The sequence below is a fragment of the Arachis ipaensis genome, chromosome B5, assembly GCF_059453495.1.
Source record: "Arachis ipaensis isolate K30076 ecotype BB chromosome B5, ASM5945349v1, whole genome shotgun sequence".
Lineage (NCBI taxonomy): Eukaryota > Viridiplantae > Streptophyta > Magnoliopsida > Fabales > Fabaceae > Arachis > Arachis ipaensis.
Window position 1 is genome coordinate 151476620 of NC_142440.1, and position 17735 is coordinate 151494354.

General features: G+C 35.4%; 1 protein-coding gene and 1 pseudogene across 2 annotated transcripts in view; one reads left to right on the plus strand and one right to left on the minus strand.

Annotated features, from left to right (window-relative positions):
- Positions 1 to 2114: 2114 nt before the first annotated feature.
- LOC107641335 (lupeol synthase) overlaps positions 2115 to 17735 on the minus strand; it is a 46424-nt gene continuing 30803 nt past the window's right edge. For both annotated transcript variants that reach the window (XM_088488595.1, XM_016344831.3), the window contains exons 10-19: positions 16530 to 16649; positions 16295 to 16417; positions 15895 to 15993; positions 15098 to 15154; positions 14972 to 15018; positions 13678 to 13821; positions 13318 to 13495; positions 13076 to 13156; positions 2368 to 2451; positions 2115 to 2249 (exon numbers count right to left, since the gene is read on the minus strand). In XM_088488595.1, the coding sequence (XP_088344721.1) occupies positions 2139 to 2249; positions 2368 to 2451; positions 13076 to 13156; positions 13318 to 13495; positions 13678 to 13821; positions 14972 to 15018; positions 15098 to 15154; positions 15895 to 15993; positions 16295 to 16417; positions 16530 to 16649 (1044 nt within the window). In that variant the 3' untranslated portion in view covers positions 2115 to 2138. The remainder of the gene's footprint in view (positions 2250 to 2367; positions 2452 to 13075; positions 13157 to 13317; positions 13496 to 13677; positions 13822 to 14971; positions 15019 to 15097; positions 15155 to 15894; positions 15994 to 16294; positions 16418 to 16529; positions 16650 to 17735) is intronic.
- LOC148566233 (uncharacterized) lies at positions 3867 to 4790 on the plus strand (annotated as a pseudogene).

Genomic DNA, 17735 nt, shown 5'->3' on the forward strand with positions numbered 1-17735 from the left:
AGTCCTGTAATCAACTAGCTACTATCAGGCTTGTTCTATCTCTAGCTCTTTCACAAAATTAGACAATAATGAAGACATTTCGATTTTAACAATAAATTCCTTAATAGGAATTTGCATCAAACCATCTATATGACTCAATCAATCGATTTTGATCATGATTCACCAAATTTAGTTTGCAAACTCAATAAAAGTCTATATGATTTAAAACAAACTCCAAGGGAATGATTCACTAAGCTTAGCAACACACTTTTCTCTTTTGGTTTTAAAATACAAATTAAAATCAGATACTTCTCTCTTTGTCAAGTACGGTCCAAAATCTATAATTTTCTTATTATGTTATGTAGATGATTATGAAGAAATTCAGGCCATGATTCACTCTCTTAATAATGTTTTTACTCTAAAAAATTTGGAAAAACTATACTATTTAGGTATCAAGGTAGACAACAGCATTGAGGGACAATTGCATCTTTTCCAATCTCAATATATAGAAAAATTATTATCAAAATTTGGAATGAACACTGCTGCCCCTATGCCAAGCCCAATGAATTTCTCTATTCAACTACTTTCAATAGGGTCTGAAAAATTTGAAGATCCAATCTTGTTTTGATCTATTCTTGGAGCATTATAATATGCCACCGTGACTAGATCTGAATTATTTTTATTTGCTGTATATAAAATCTCTCAATTCAGGCATCATCCACTGCTTTCTTATTGGAAAACAGTGAAGAGAAATTTGCACAACCTACAGGGAACGAAACACGAGGGATTGATCATGAACGAGTGTGAAGATTATAGGATCTATGCCTTCTCTAATTCAGATTGGGCTATTGATCTTGAGAATAGAAAATCTATTTCTAGTTATATGTTTTTATGGGAACTAATTTCATCTCTTGGTCATGTAGAAAAAAGCTACTATAAGCAGATTGTCTGCTGAAGCAGAATTTCGTAGCTTGGCAGCGTGTGAGCTTGAAACTGTATGGATCCAGAACTTACTTTAAGAAATAAACATGAAGCTTCGAACTGCTCCAATAATTTTCTGCGATAACATAAGTATTGTTTTACTAATAGCTAATCCAGTACTCCATAATAAGACCAAACATTTTTAACTAGACATTCAAATTGTTAGAGAAAGGGTTAATAAAAAACTGATGCATGTTGTTCACATACTTGGAACTGAGTAGAGCTAGCAGGAATATTACCAAAACTAGTTACTGTAGCTACCTTTGAGAAGTAGAAGACCAAACTCAGAGTGGTTCCAAAACCACTCTTGAATTTGAAGCTAAGAGAGGTGTAAAGGATGCAGGTTAATGAAATGCTAAGTTTTAGTTAACTAATTCAGTTGTAAAAGATGTATCTGAATTCAGTTATGCAGACCAACCTAACGTACCTTCTATACCGTTATAAATATGTGTATATCAGTATTATTGAGTTAAGCTAATAACACATAAATTCAGTGTTTACAATTCTTTTTTCTATTAAATTCTATTAGAGATATAATTATTAATGTTACTTTTTGGAACACTCTACTATACAGATTGAAGTGGTACAGAGGGAAAATAAATTTTATTTATAGTTATTTTTTATTATTTTATTGTTATTCAAAGTGTGGGTCCTACCTTTTTCAATCCCTCTTTCATCCCATAAAAAAAAATCTGTAAACTTACATCTTTATCGTATAATTCACCTATTTTTTTCTATTAATTTAAATTTTTAGAATAAATAATTTTATGATATGTTATTAAAGCTCTATATTTAAAAGATTAAGAGTTTCAATGAACCCTAAAAATTAAAAAAATAACATAAAATAAATAAAAAAAAGCTTATGCAAAAATTAAAAAGAAAAAATAAAAAAAGACTCTTATTTAAAAAGAAGTATTAGACATTAATGTTACCTTTTTCTATTAAAGATAACTTCCTTTCAACTATTGTAACCACCATAAGCATAGACATAATAGAATGTTTGATATATATATATATATATATATAGCATTATTACGTACAGACAAGATGTTTTACTGTTTAGGGTTTAATTCGATATTTTAATAACTTTGATCATCTATCTATAGCTAGCACATAAATAAATATATATAAGAAGAAAAGCATGGAGGAGTAGTGGTTGAGTTGGTGGATTTGGATCATCATGCATGCAACCCTCTACGCCGATACTCTCCAAGAGCCCATATAGGGTATATGTTACGATATGATCCATAGTTTATGACACAGTTTCTGAAAACCACTCCTGTTGCTTCCTGGAAAATTGGATTAGAAATGATCAAAAGTTGTGTGTATATATATATATATATATATATATTGATTATAGAACCACTTTTACTAAGTGCTTAGATATAATTTATATGGAAGAATTACCGGCTGTGGGAAATCTCCATCTTCCATTTGCGAGTTGATTATTAACTTTATTCCTTTGTGTATGGGTGTAGCATCTATCTCACCCTTTTTAAGTTTTAACAACAAAACTCCAATGATTAGCACAATTTACATTCATTACATATAAAAACTTCCTTCAGAAAAATAAAAAGATCTTCATTCTCTTCATATCAACGGTTATCTCATGTTGAGGTTAGTTATAAATAGTCTTTTTTTTCCCTTTAATATATCATTATTTTAAAAATTTATTGCCAAATTGTCACTCTTTTTAAAATTATTTATTCAGGTGTCACTATTTTTACTACGATGGCATTTTATAAGAAATAAGTTATAATCCTTTATGATATATTTTATTATTATTGAATGAAATAAATTTGATTTATCATAAATAACTTTAACTCTTAATTAAGTTTAAGTTTTATTTACTAACTAATTAATTATGATATAATTTTTTTTTGCAAATTATAAAAATCACTAGAAGTCCCATTTTATAGTTTTTCAAAGCATACATCTATTAATTAATCAATTCTAATAAAAAAATATAAAAAAAACAAAGAAAAAGAAAATCCAAGAGACACTAAAAATTTAGAAATTCTCGAAACACTCTCTCTGCTGTTATAATAATTTTCTCTTATTTGCTTTTTTTTTTCAAAAATTTCCTTGGTTCTTGATACGTCACCATTATCCTCGGCCGCTCGAAAAGCTCGGCACGTGAATAGATAAGATCGGCCTCACTCATTTGAAAATAGGAAACGTGCTCAACAAACCTAATCACTAAAATAGAATATGATAACCAACTTACAAACTCGGACTTATCTACAGTAAACGGGTAAAACAACTTCTATAAAGCCGAATTAATATTCTCAGCTAAATATCAGGTTCCATTCTCAGTCTTTATATTTACTTAATTACTCTCACTCGAGATTATCACTAACTTGAGTGTTGGAGTATCTTTTACAGGTATTCCCGCCGCAGTGTTTGACCTTGACCAACGTATAGCTCTTCCACTCTACCTGCAACCTGCTCGGAATCGCTAAGCTCGGTCACTCTAGTACTCGGACGAATCACTGGCGCCCACCGTGGGGCCGGAATACATCTAACCCCACTTTTCCCTTTGTTTAGTCTTTTACTCTGTTTTGCAGGATTTCCGATCCTCGAACATGGCTGACAAGGAAAATTCACAACCCACACAGGCAGAGCTTCTAGCTCAAATCGCCGAACTTCAGGCGGAGGTGCGGAGGATAGCTGAGCTGTCCGCTTAGAACAATGAAAAACACGAAGGAGAAAGCTCCAAAAGCTCGGCTCAGGGCAACACAGATTCCCTGAACATCATTCCACCTAAAGAGAAGCTCACCCTTGAAAATCCCTTTTCTGAAGAGATCACTAAGTTCCAGATGCCAAAAAATTTTGTGCTACCCACGGCACTGGAACCATATAAGGGGTTCGGTGACCCCCGAGCTCACGTTAAGAAATTTCAGTCCATGATGTTCTTTAACGACGCTAATAACGAACCAGTGCTTTGCCGAGCTTTTCCTACTTATCTTGATGATGCTGCATTACTGTGATTTTCTAAATTGTCTGCAGGTTCCATTTCCTCTTTTGAGGAGCTGGCGAGATCTTTTATTGATTACTTTGCTGCATCGAGAATATATGTCAGTGGATCAGACTACCTGGGAACAATCAAGCAAGGCCAGCACGAGAGCTTAAAGGACTACATGACCAGGTTTGCTGAGGCTACTATGGAGATCCAAGACTTGGATCCGGCTGTCCACTTGCATGCCCTCAAAGCTGGCCTCAGACCTGGAAAATTCCGGGAAACTATCGCGATAACAAAACCAAAAATACTAGAAGAGTTCCGAGAAAGGGCCGCAGGTCAAATGGAGATTGAGGAACTCCGCGAGGCCCAAAAGTCGGACAAACAGCCACATCGAAGAGATGAGGAAAAAGCTCTCAGATCGCCAGGCAACAGGGATACAAAGAAACCTTTCAAGTTCACACCAAAATACAATACGTACACCAGATTCAACACCAAAAGAGAGAACATCATCAAAGAGATTCTGAATGCCAAAATCGTGAAGTCACCAGCTCGAGCAGGGAACTACCATGACCAAAGATTCGTGGATAGAAGCAAGCATTGCGCCTTCCACCAGAAGTTCGGCCATACCACGGACGACTGCATCGTTGCAAAAGACCTGCTCAAAAGACTGGCACGCCAAGGGCTCTTAGACAAATATGTCAAAGGTCGAAAAGCCAGAGGAGCAAACTTGGACAGGGACGAGCACAAACAAGCAGCGACAGATAAGAACAAAAAGGAACAAACAACTCCTGATCCGCCAAGAGGAATCATCAGCCACATATCAGCGGGATACGCTGGCGGAGGTGAAACAAACTCGGCCAGAAAATGAAGCTATAGGGCAATGCTGGCAATCGAGGGAACACTGCAGCCGAAGAAGGAGAAGGACCCAAATGTCATAATATCCTTCAATCAATCAGACTTCAGATCGGCAAGCCCTAACCTCGACGACCCAGTGGTGATCTCCATCCAGGTTGGAGAGCTGTTGGTAAGAAAAACACTGCTGGACCCAGGTAGTAGTGCTGATGTTTTGTTTTATTCTACCTTTAAAAAAATGAAGTTATCAGAAAAACTAATACAGCCCTCATCGGGAGAATTAATTGGGTTCTCCGGAGAGAGGGTCCCCATCATGGGACACATATGGCTAACGAACACAATGGGAGAGATCCCTATGTCGAAGTCCATTGATATTCAGTACCTAATAGTAGATTGTTATAGCCCTTATAATATTATAATTGGGAGACCCGCCTTGAATATATTCAAAGTGGTAGTGTCCACATTACACCTGTGTGTTAAGTTTCCAGTGCAGAAAAACAGAATAGCAACAGTCTACGCCGATCACCAAGAAGCTCGGCAGTGCTACAATGCTAGTCTAAAGCAAATCCAAACGAAACAGATAGCTCGGCCCCAAGTCCAAGCGATACGCAATTCTACCGAAGCCACAATGTTAGCCGATCTCGACCCTAGAGAAGACCTCGGCGAGCGACCCCAACCAATGGACAACCTGCACCGAGTAACATTAACAGCAGATGAAAAGCAGTATACTTACATCGGAAAAGCACTGGAGGGGGATGAGCGAACAGAACTCATACACATACTGCGCCAGAATGCCGATCTGTTCGCATGGACACCGAACGATATGCCTGGAATAAGTCTAGAGGTTATCTGCCACAAACTAACAATTGATAAGACAGTCCGACCAGTGGCACAAAAGAAACGAAACCTCGGAGAGGAGAGAAAGCAAGCAGCACTTGAAGAAACCAAGAAACTCTTCAATACAGGTTTCATCAGAGAAATTCGCTTCACCACATGGCTATCAAATGTCGTAATGGTAAGGAAAAACTCAGGTAAATGGCGCATGTGCGTCGACTTTACAAATTTAAACAAAGCTTGCCCTAAAGATGCATATCCATTACCTTGCATTGATAAGTTAGTTGATAGTGCTTCTGGTTTCAAAACCTTGAGTTTTATGGATGCATACTCTGGTTATAACCAGATTTTGATGCACCCAGAGGACCAAAGCAAAACAGCTTTTATAACAGAACATGAAAATTTTTGTTACAATGTAATGCCTTTTGGCTTAAAGAATGCAGGTGCGACATATCAAAGATTAATGGACAAAGTATTCCAACAGCAGATAGGTCAGAATATAGAAGTCTATGTAGATGATATGGTAGCAAAAACGCCTGCACAAGGGTCACACTGTGATGACTTGGTAGAAGTTTTCAACCAACTCCGAGCATATAACATGAGGCTCAACCCGGACAAATGTGCTTTCGGAGTCTAAGGAGGGAAATTCCTCGGCTTCATGCTAACCCCACGAGGGATTGAAGCCAACCCAGAAAAGTGTCACGCAATACTAAATATGGCGAGCCCAAAGACAGTAAAGGAAGTCCAACAACTAGCAGGAAGAGTAGCTGCCTTGTCATGCTTCATCCCTGCAGTAGCAAACCGATCTTATCACTTTTTCCAAACATTCTCTAAAGGCAGAAAATTCACTTGGACAAAAGAATGCGAAAGTTCTTTCATGGAACTCAAAAGGGTCTTAACGTCACCCCCCATACTCCAGAGACCAGATATGGGTAAGCCTTTGCACTTATATTTATCAGTGTCTAACCATGCTATAAGCTCGGTCTTAGTAATCGAAACAGGAAAAAAGCAAAACCCAGTATACTTCATTAGCCGAGTATCACAACCAACAGAAACAAGATACCCAAAAGTAGAATAGTTGGCGTTGGCATTAATCACTACAGCAAGGAGACTACGACACTACTTTCAGAGTCACACAATAATAGTACGAACTGACCAACCATTGAGGCAGATATTAACCAGACCAGAGCTCGCCGGACGATTAACAAAATGGTCTGTCGAGCTCTCTTAGTTCGACATTCATTACGAATCAAGAAAAACTCTGAAATCGCAAATACTTGCCGACTTTGTATCAGAAATGACCAACGAAGCACAACATACAAAGGTCAACTGGAGTATGCACGTTGATGGAGCATCAAACAAGGAAGGCAGCGGGGTAGGAATAATGTTAAAAGAGGGAGACACAGTGATAGCCGAGCAATCACTACAATTCCGCTTCAACGCAAGTAACAATTAGGCGGAATATGAAGCCCTGCTAGCAGGACTAAAACTCGCCCAACAACTAGGGAAATCTTGGATAACAGTTTACTGCGACTTTTCACTAATAGTGCACCAAGTAAAGGGCGAGTACCAGGTAAAAGATCCTTTGTTAGAGAAATATTGGCTCGTAACAAAGGATCTCATCTCAAAGTTCAGCAATTTTGATATTATTCATGTAAACCGAGAACAAAACACTAGGGCCGACGTGTTTTCCAAGTTAGCCACAACAAGGCAAACAGAAAACACATCGGCACTGTGCCAACTAACACTTGACAAGCCGAGTTTCGAGCAAAAAACAGTTCTAAACATCATGCAGGTACGAGATTGGAGAACACCTTTTCTCAATTACATCAAAACATGTGCAATACCAGAAGAGGAGCCGAACTTACCGCTTTTCCGAAGAAGAGCAAGCTTCTACACAGTAGTCGAAAATACACTGTACAGACGAGGATATTCCCAACCACTCCTCAAATGCATCAGCAAAGATGAAGCCGAAGGCGTTATGGCAGAAACACACGAAGAGGTCTGTGGAAACCACATCGGCGGCCGAGCACTGGCAGCAAAAATATTGCGAACAGGATACTATTGACCGAAGATAAAAAGGGACTGTATTTCAAAAGTCAGGGCTTGTGATAATTGTCAAAAGCACGCCACCCTCTCATAGACCCCAGCTGAAGAGCTCCACACCATAGATGTAAGCTGGCCTTTCGATAGGTGGGGATTGGATATCCTCAGACTTTTTCCGAAAGCGCCAGGCCAGGTAAAGTTCCTCTTAGTAGCAATAGACTATTTCTCTAAGTGGATAGAAGCACAACCACTAGCACATATAACGGCAGAAAAAGTGAGATCTTTTCTATGAAAAAAACATTATATGTAGATATGGTATCCCAAGAGAGATAATCTCGGACAACGGGAGACAATTTATGGACCATAAACTCGCTGCTTTTTTAACAAATTTTAACATTAAACACCATTTCAGCTCAGTCGAGCACCCGCAAACCAACGGACAAGTCGAATTAGCTAACAGAATTATCTTACATGGCTTAAACAAAAAGCTCGGTGAGGCCAAAGGGGAGTGGGCCGACCTCATTCCAGAAATCCTATGGAGCTATAATACCAGCATCTAATCTGCTACAGGAGAAACTCCTTTCGAGCTAGTGTACGGGGCAGAAGCACTAATACCAGTAGAGGTCAGCGTCCCAACATTAAGGGCCGAGCTTTACGATCAATCGAGCAACTTGCAAGCTCGGACAGCCGAGCTGGACCTTGTGGAAGAAGAAAGAGACATTTCAGCCATAAAGCAACGAGTCAGGAAACAGTTCATAGAGAAAAGACACAACAAAAGAGTAGTTCACAGGTCCTTCAACAAAGGAGACCTTGTGCTCAGACGAACAAAAGAAGCTCGAAAACCTCCAGCACATGGCAAGCTAGCAGCAAATTGGGAGGGACCATTCCGAGTACAACAAAACCTCAGAAAGGGGGCGTACAAATTGGAAACTCTTAGAGGGGACCAACTCCCAGGAACATGGAACGTCTCCTCACTAAGAGAATATCAATCATGATACATATTGTAAACCCGTGGATGATGGTACTCTTTTTCCCCTTCGAAGGTTTTTTTTTTCCCAAAAAGCATGGGTTTTACTCGAAGAGGGTTTTAACGAGGCCGGACGCCACAAATGATTGTACAAACGCCATTACTATTGCAAATAAACAGTTCATGCTATCATAATCCTAATAATGGACATACCTTATAGCAAAAGAGTGTTAATCAAAACAATCCGAGCTTCATACTCGGTAATATCCAGAAACATAAGCCGAGCTTCATACTCAGAAAAAATCCAAACAACAAAAGCAAATCAAGTTTTTACAACGAATCGTAAGGGCTTACTCCGCCTTATCACCTATACTAGAGCTACCGCTCTCCTTATTGATAACCTCATTGGCCGTTGACGACCATTTTCATTACGAAAACACCATTGCTATTGCAAAACAAAACCTTACTGTTATCATAACTTTGCCAAACGTCATATCTTATAAAAGGCTAAACAGTCACAATAAAACCGAGCTCTATACTCGGAAACCAAAAAATCACAACCGAGAATAATACTCGGAATTATCCAAAACGCAAAACAAACAAGTTAAATACAAGTTCTAAGGCCAAAGCGCTATATATAAAGCTTACAAAATAAAGCATAAATAAAAAAGGCCTACTCTGCCTTATCATCAATACTGGACTCCTCACTATCACCTCCAGCAGCAGCCTCGTCATCCATAAGCTAACCATTCACGACCACCTTCATAACATCAAGTCTCGAAGCATCGGCTTCCGGGTAAAGCACCTTAACCTAAGAAACGGCACGCTCAAAACCTTGAGCAAAAGCCTTGTAAATTCCACTCTCTAACTCTTTAATCCGAGCAGAAAGTTGATCATTTTCGGACCCCATATTCTTCAATCATTCAGAAGACGCCTGATGCAGCCGCCTCTCCTCAGCCAATTCCAACTCTTTCTTCTCTACGGAAGAAGATAGCTCAGCAATTTTCCCCTCCCTTTCCTGGATGATTCCAGACAGCTCCTCAACACGGGAAGCCTCCTTCTCCTCCCGGCCCAAAGCGAGCTCTTGTGCCCTACCAATGGCCACAATACGAGCACCAATCACCTACAAAAAGAAAACAAGTAATGACAACATCACAAAAACACCATGCACAACACTACAACAGTTAGTTATACCTGAAGAAACCGGCTAACACCAGCTCGGCCCACTTCATCAATCATCTTTATGTCATCCGAAAAATAGCAAAGCTCGTCAGCCATAGTACTAAAAGGGTAAAGCTTTGCCCACAGAGATCTAGCATACTCATTCTCATCATATCCATGAAGCCTTTTATGCGATTCATACGCAGACTCAACCATTTGCAGTATCATTGAAGACTCTCCTTTACCGTCCAACACCTCGGTGAGACCACCTTTCGCATGTCCTCTCTTCCGTTTAGACTTCTGCACGGGGCCATATTGAACCATCGCAGCAGCAGGACCCTTCCCCACAATGGAAGAAACTTCCTTCTCACTTTTCTTGCGTTGGTTGAAGTAAGACTTCAAACCCGCAGTGGTAATAGCAGGAGCTTTCTCGGCTGCAAATCAATAACAATCAAATCAGGAGGGACATGTCAAAATAAAATAAGGGAAAACAAACATAATAAAACAAATTACCTAAGTGTTCATACACAGCCTGCCTATCAGTATCCCATTTCAACATTTCAGCAACCGACAACAAACCTTTTGGACCCAAAGACTTAAACAAGAAATCCATCATGATATCATCATCAAGAAGCCTATCATCTACATCCAGTGCTTGATATGGCTCGGGATACCAAAATAAAGGGAACCTTTCGACTAAGTGCTCGTTTAAATAAAAGGGAAATTCCTTAGGAACACTTCTAACCTTTACAAACATGGATTTGAAATCTTTAAACGAAGATTTATATAAACCAAATATAGCCCGACGAGGATAGCTGCTAAGGTTCACCCACAAACCCCGACTCACCCCTTTCGCTTGAAATAAAGAGAAAAATAGCCTGAGGGACGGCGGCTGATCTAACAATTCCATTAATATCTCAAACGCCCGAACAAAACTCCAAGAATTAGGGTGAAGCTGCGTTGGGGCGCAATTTAACCAATACAAAATCCCACACTCAAACTCGATAAAGGGAAGCTTCACGCCTAGCTCAGTGAACAGACAACTATACATATAGAAGAAGGACTAATCATTTAATCGGTCACAGACCCGATCATCCCTCCTGCAAGGTAATAACTCTATCCTAATGTTACTACCATCTCTGACCCAAAAGTTCGACCCCAACAGCCTCACCGACTCCTCATCATCAAACTGAGACACACGCTCTTTTACCCTAGCATCAACCCAACCATATGGGTCACCCACATTACAGTTCTCCATCAGGGGCAACGAAAGAGAAAGCAAGAAAGCAAAGAAGAAAAGCAGGGAAGAATCAACACTGACCTTGCTTACTCATTTTCAGACAGGAAGAGAAACAAACTATTTTCCAAAACCCAGCAGTTTGAAAGAAAAGAGAAGTACAACAAAAGATAACCTCTATGAAACAAACGGTTACTAAACCCCTTGCATTTAATCCAGATTGTTAAAAAAGAGAAGCATTAACTCACTAAGGAATCCAACGGACAGGGGTGCCTCGAAAAACGGGGCACGTTTCACATCAATCATGTCATAATGGCGCGAAGAACGAAGCCACTACTACACACGAAAACGTTTTGCATTCTGCACAGAACCAAGCCGAGCTTGGGGGCTGTAAGGAACATACACGGCAACAATTCAACGGCCGAGGCTTGCGACATCTCTGATTCGAAAAGCTCGCCTTAGTCCTGTCCAAACTAAGGCAAGCTTGGGGGCTATGATACGTCACCACTATCCTCGGCCGCCCGAAAAGCTCGGCACGTGAACAGATAAGATCGGCCTCACTCATTTGAAAATAAAAAACGTGCTCAACAAACCTAATCACCAAAATAGAATATGATAACCAACCTACAAACTCGGACTTATCCACAGTAAACGGGTAAAACAACTTCTATAAAGCCGAACTAATATTCTCGACTAAAGATCATGTTCTATTCTCAGTCTTTATATTTACTTAATTACTCTCACTCGAGATTATCACTAACTTGAGCGTCGGAATATCTTTTGCAGGTATTTCTGCCGCGGTGTTTGACCTTGACCGACGTATAGCTCTTCCACTCTACCTGCAATATCGGAATTGCTAAGCTCGGTCACTCCAGTACTCGGACGAATCAGTTCCTATTGGAGAACCTCTATAATTTTAGCTATCCTTCACACACACACACACCCCCCTCTCTGTGTTGCAGAAATTTTTGATAATTTCATGTGTATGAAGAAAAGCAATAAAATCTAACGTGGTTGGCACTCAATATGGAGTTTTCATTTATATCAAGCCTATTGTATAACAACATTTTTTTTTACTGAATCACCAAATTAAATTCAAATCATCATTATATAACACTACTATTTATTTGATCTTTTCCTAATTCAATATGCATAATTTCTCTTTTATTATTGCGATAATATAAAGTTTTACCAAGTTATGATCTATGTATTGATTTCTATTTGGTTATGTGTTATACCATGTATTCTTCAATTGTTCAATTCTGTAACTATTTGTTATATTATATTCCCTTCCCTTTCTTCCTTGTTTTTTTTATGGTACCCTTTAATGTTCTAAAAAATTGATCAAATATTCGAAAAATTAGAAACCAACAGACTTGTCTTACTAAAAGGAAAACATAATTTTCTTAAATATAGATATTCAAAAGGTAATATCAAGCTTATGACATGAAGTAACTTCCTTTAGCAACTGGGTCATAGGTTAATAAAACTTAGATTAAATTAAAAGTTAAAATTAATTATGATAAATTAACTTATTTTATTTAATAATAATAAGATATATCACAAGAGATAATTTATTCTTTATTTTAGAGAAGATTGAATAGAATTCACTTTTTATATATATTGTATTCTTTAATTTTTTTTTTTTTTTTGAGAACAATGATGTGAAAATTGTAGAAGATTTTAGGATAGATATAGTAGTTATTTCTAATTTAACAAGGCTTTTTTTACAAATTTCCAATAATTTGTAGGAACTTATTAACTAATTGTGACGCGTATCTTTGAAAAACCAATCTGTTAAATGTTAATAGTAGCGGCCTTTATTTTAAGAAAAAATCTAGGAACACAATATAAGCTAATTCAAGCTAATTCTTTATATTTTTAGTTTTAAAATTTGAAAAATTAAGATAGTAAAAATTATTTTTTTATAATAAATCTTTTATTTTTCAATTAATTGACTCTAATCGGCTACTTTTCTAATTAATTTCCTAGCACAACCGTTATTTTAATTATATATCATCATATAAGAAAAATTAGATAATTTGAAAATGTTAACCTGTCCTGCTCCAATAAGAGACAACAAAGCCCATGAAGTTTGAATTAAGTTGGCGCGGCTGCCTTCTAGATTTGTATATACCTAAATGAAGGAAATTGAGCGTGTAAGGCAACACCAAAATAACAAAACCCCAACAACCCAAAAAAAGGAAATTAAACATGCATGTAATAATTTAATGATATTCTTTAGTTTCTTAGTATTGTCCAAAATTAAGAGCAAAATGAAATTTATTAAGGCATGACCTTGGTTTGGCATGACAAGTAACTTTCACCCCAACCGCCATTAGGAAGTTGTTTAGACAACAAAAATTGACATGCTTTGCGCAATGCAGGACAGTTATGGTAGTTCTTTCCAACGGCTTTTAGTGCCTCTACACCAAACCATGTGCCATATGTATAACAAACTCCCCAACAACCATACCTGTATAATAAATGTTCTCATCAACTATGTTAAAGTACGATTGCACTTAATAAACAATTTAAATTAAAAAGTAATAAAAACAAGACATTTCATTAGTTTCTAATAAATTAATCCCATCTTTAAAAATAGGATAGCATAAGGAGTAAATTTTTGGAAGGGAAAAAGCAAAAATAAATAAATACCATGAGCCATCTGAGTTTTGTGAGTTTTCAATGAAATGGATTGCCTTGGAAATAGAGTGATCTATTTCTTGTCTTCTATGCATTGGGTATTGCTCTCTAAATATAAGCAAGCCCTGCAGTGCCGATGATGTGCACTCTACGTAACTATTTCACAACATGCAACTCAAATTATTAGCTGAATTAATGAACTAATTCCATAATATAAAAGATCTTATATAATGTCATGAAATTATTTCTGCTAAAAGTTTAATTAATTCACTAGAGCAAACTCGATAGATTGTGGCAAAAATGTACTAGTGGTTTTTGATACTGTCGCTAAATAGGAAGATTTCGGCTGTTTGGGGGGAATTTTTTGGTTGTGCAGCAAAATCTCAAGATTTAGCGGCGGTTTTTACCCAACAGTTGCAAAACTATATATTTACAAATGAAGCAAAAATATATATGACTATATATCTAATCCGTTTTCTTATACAATGATCTCTTTTTAAGTGTTGAAACATGAACTGTGTGTGGGCTTGAAACAGTTGCAAAACTATATAGGTGAATGCTATGGTGCCTAAAAAATGGTGCCTATTTACTAAAAAAGGTTAAAAATTAATATTTAATTTAAAAGATATAAAAATAAATTATTTTTAAAAATTCAAAACTTACTACAAAAGATAAGTTAGGCAAAAGTTAGACAACAATTGATAGGCACTATAGAATTGGCCAACTATATATTTACAAATGAAGCAAAAATATATATGATTATATATCTAATCCGTTTTCTTATACAATGATCTCTTTTTAAGTGTTGAAACATGAACTGTGTGTGGGCTTGAAACATGATGAACTCTGGTCTGTGTGTATGTCTGGGCTTGAAACTTGATGAACTGTGGTCTCTCTCTCTCTGTGTACTAGGCTTGATACATTTAAAAAGTATTGCTAAATTCAAGGCACACTTTTTTACAATTTGAAAATATACTATTTATTTCAAATTTTAAATTAAAAATATTATTAAATAATAAAAAAATATTACTTTAATTTTAACAACACTCTTTAAATATTGTTAAAATTATATAGACATTATAACTATCAAAGACTGCATATATATAAATGTCTTATAATTAAATATTTTCTTTTAAAGTAATAATGCAAAGATCGAATTATATAGATATTTTTAATCATAAAAATTCTGTTAATATATCCTGAAATTATTTATAATAAACTTTTAAATAATTAAATAAAAATATAAAAATAATTATATATTTGGCGAACTCAATTTGTAACATATATAATTTTAACTAAATCTTACTCCATCTCAACCATAACGCCTTCAAAAGATTCTGTTGGATTGAATTTCTGCATGCATTAATTAAAAATGTGTGACTCAATCAAAACAAAGTCCATAATTAAATGCTTTCTAATTAAATGTTATTACCTCTAACCATTGATAGCCTCTTTTAGGCTCCCAAGCCGGGAAACCGCCATTACTACTCTGTAGTTGAAATCAGTGAACATGTGAGAATCACATTTAATTATTTTTCCATGTATAACTAGGGCTTTACTAATAAATACTTGGATAAAGTATTAAATTGGTCCCTTCAACTTAATCTTGTTTTGGTCCTAAGGTTTAAAGTGTCCTATTTAAATTCAAGAAAGTTTTATTTAGTTTTAATGTAGTCCTGCCGTAAAGTTAATATTAAATAATTAATATTATCGTTCCATTTTAATGTCCTTCCTTAAAGAAGAGGTACAAACTCGAGAAGCACATATCAACAGCGGATGTATCAACGCAAGCCATTTGCCTTAGTTTAAGCACATGGAGAACATCGTCGAAAACTCACTTTCCGCGAAAAAATTCATCAGTAGCAACGAAAACAAGACCATCGTCACCTCTACCGCAAGAAATTCTCCTCAACAACTGAAGAGTTTGGTTATATAAGTTTTTCATATTTAAAAACTGAATTTCTTTAATTATTTAATATTGATTTCATGGCATGACTACATTGAAGCTAAATGAAACTTTTTTTGAATTCAAATAGAACACTTTAAACCTTAAAGGTCAAAACAGAATTAGACCCAAACATAAATGACCAATTTAATATTTTATCATAAATACTCTTAAGAAACTTATTGAAATAAGTTTTAGCAAGACTCTTAAAACATTAGAGGATGTATATCTCAATGTATGGTTACAATGAAAAAATGACATGAAGGATATGTAGAATGCCATACTTGTATAGAGAGAATAACATTCACAGCATCGTATAGTCTTTGTGTTTCAACTTTTTCCCCAACAATTTCAATTGGCATTCTTGACATTAGAATCGATGCCTATGGAAAAATATAATTTAGTAGCAACCGTTATAGCTAGTTTTGCAAAAAAGAGAGAATAATTGAGTAGATATAGAGAATATAATAAATAATTACACCAAATTAAAGATAATTATATACCATCTGTTAATATAAGTTTCTCAAAAATAATATATATATTATAATCATCTTTTTTTTAATATTAATCCATTCTTAATTTTTATGTATGATTATAATTGAATTCTTGTTTTCGTATTTGAAAAACAAGGATAAACAATTAAACACCACCACCATATTTAATTAGCAGAATGGTGAATTTAACCTTTAACGCTTCTCCAGTGCTATCGGAAACTTGTAAAGCTTGATCATGTATTGAAAATGTCCACGCCCCTTTTGAAATATGTCTATGCATTGCCATGAAGTCGCCATATGGATTTTCAAGAACCTTTTTAATATGATATCACCATACAATTAAGTAAGTCTCTTACTTTCATTAGTTATTATAGCATCTATAAGGCATATATTAAACGGTAAGTAATATTTTAATTTGTTGTTACCTGAGAAGCCTTCAAGAAGTCATGGGCTCTTTTAAGTGTAGGTCCAAATTCTTCACTAAGATCACAAGCAAGTATTGCTTCCATACCAAAAACTACATCCCACATTTGACTACCAATACCCTGCATTAAAGTCAATTATATTGCTACAATCAATACCATTATGAAACATTTTTCAATAGGTGCATTTTAGTATACCTATAGTGCGATAATTATGGTGGATATAATATTTTAAAAAGTATTGTTAAAATTAAAATAACGTTCTCTTATTATTTAGCAACATTTTTTAAAAAATGTTAAAAAATGTTATCAAAATATATAAAAAAATAATTTTAATTTTAACAACACTTCCATAACTACCATATAATCACCATAAACATAACAATTTTAGAATCCACCTTCTTAATATTGCCTATGAAAAAGTGAATAATCTTTACAGTCATTATTTGTAAAGAAAATATTTGAAAATATTCTCGACGATCATCACTATTATTGGATTAAATTTGTAATATAGTGAAAATATGATACATTGAAAACTATAATTTATATCTAATTTAATGTAGGCAATTTATTCTAATTTATAAAGGATAATTTACCCCTAATTTATCCTATATATGGTGACTATATAACTTTAGCAGCAATTTGTATGGTTATGTGATTGCCACTCAAGCATAAAGTTGAGGATGAAATATTTTGTTGCCTTTGATTTTACTCTAAAATCTTGTTTTTTTATTTTTCAACTCTAGGTTGAAAATTTTGAATAACTAATTGAGACAAGATTGATCATCTTCTGTTAGTCACATGAACTTCAACAAAATAGACCAACTAACAATTTCGTTAGATAATTAATAGGAGTCTAATTAACAAGCATTTTTGAATTACATTTCATATTAATTTATTATTATTAATTAGTGATTATTTAAATTTTATTTTTTAAAAATACACAATTAATAATTATTAATTACAATTGTTTAAAATTAACTGATTAGGAGTTGTTTGCCTATACTTTTTCTTAGAACTATTATTAACTTTACTTGTTAGGATTAGGTTATTTGAAATTACATTTTTGAAAACGTGCTTAAAACTTGTTGCTTGAATTTATGATTTCATAGGATTATGATGACTATGTAAAACTTGCTACATATTTTTTGAAATGCAATGTTGGTATTTTTGTCAAATTCTATTTTTAAAAAAGAAATATTTGATATT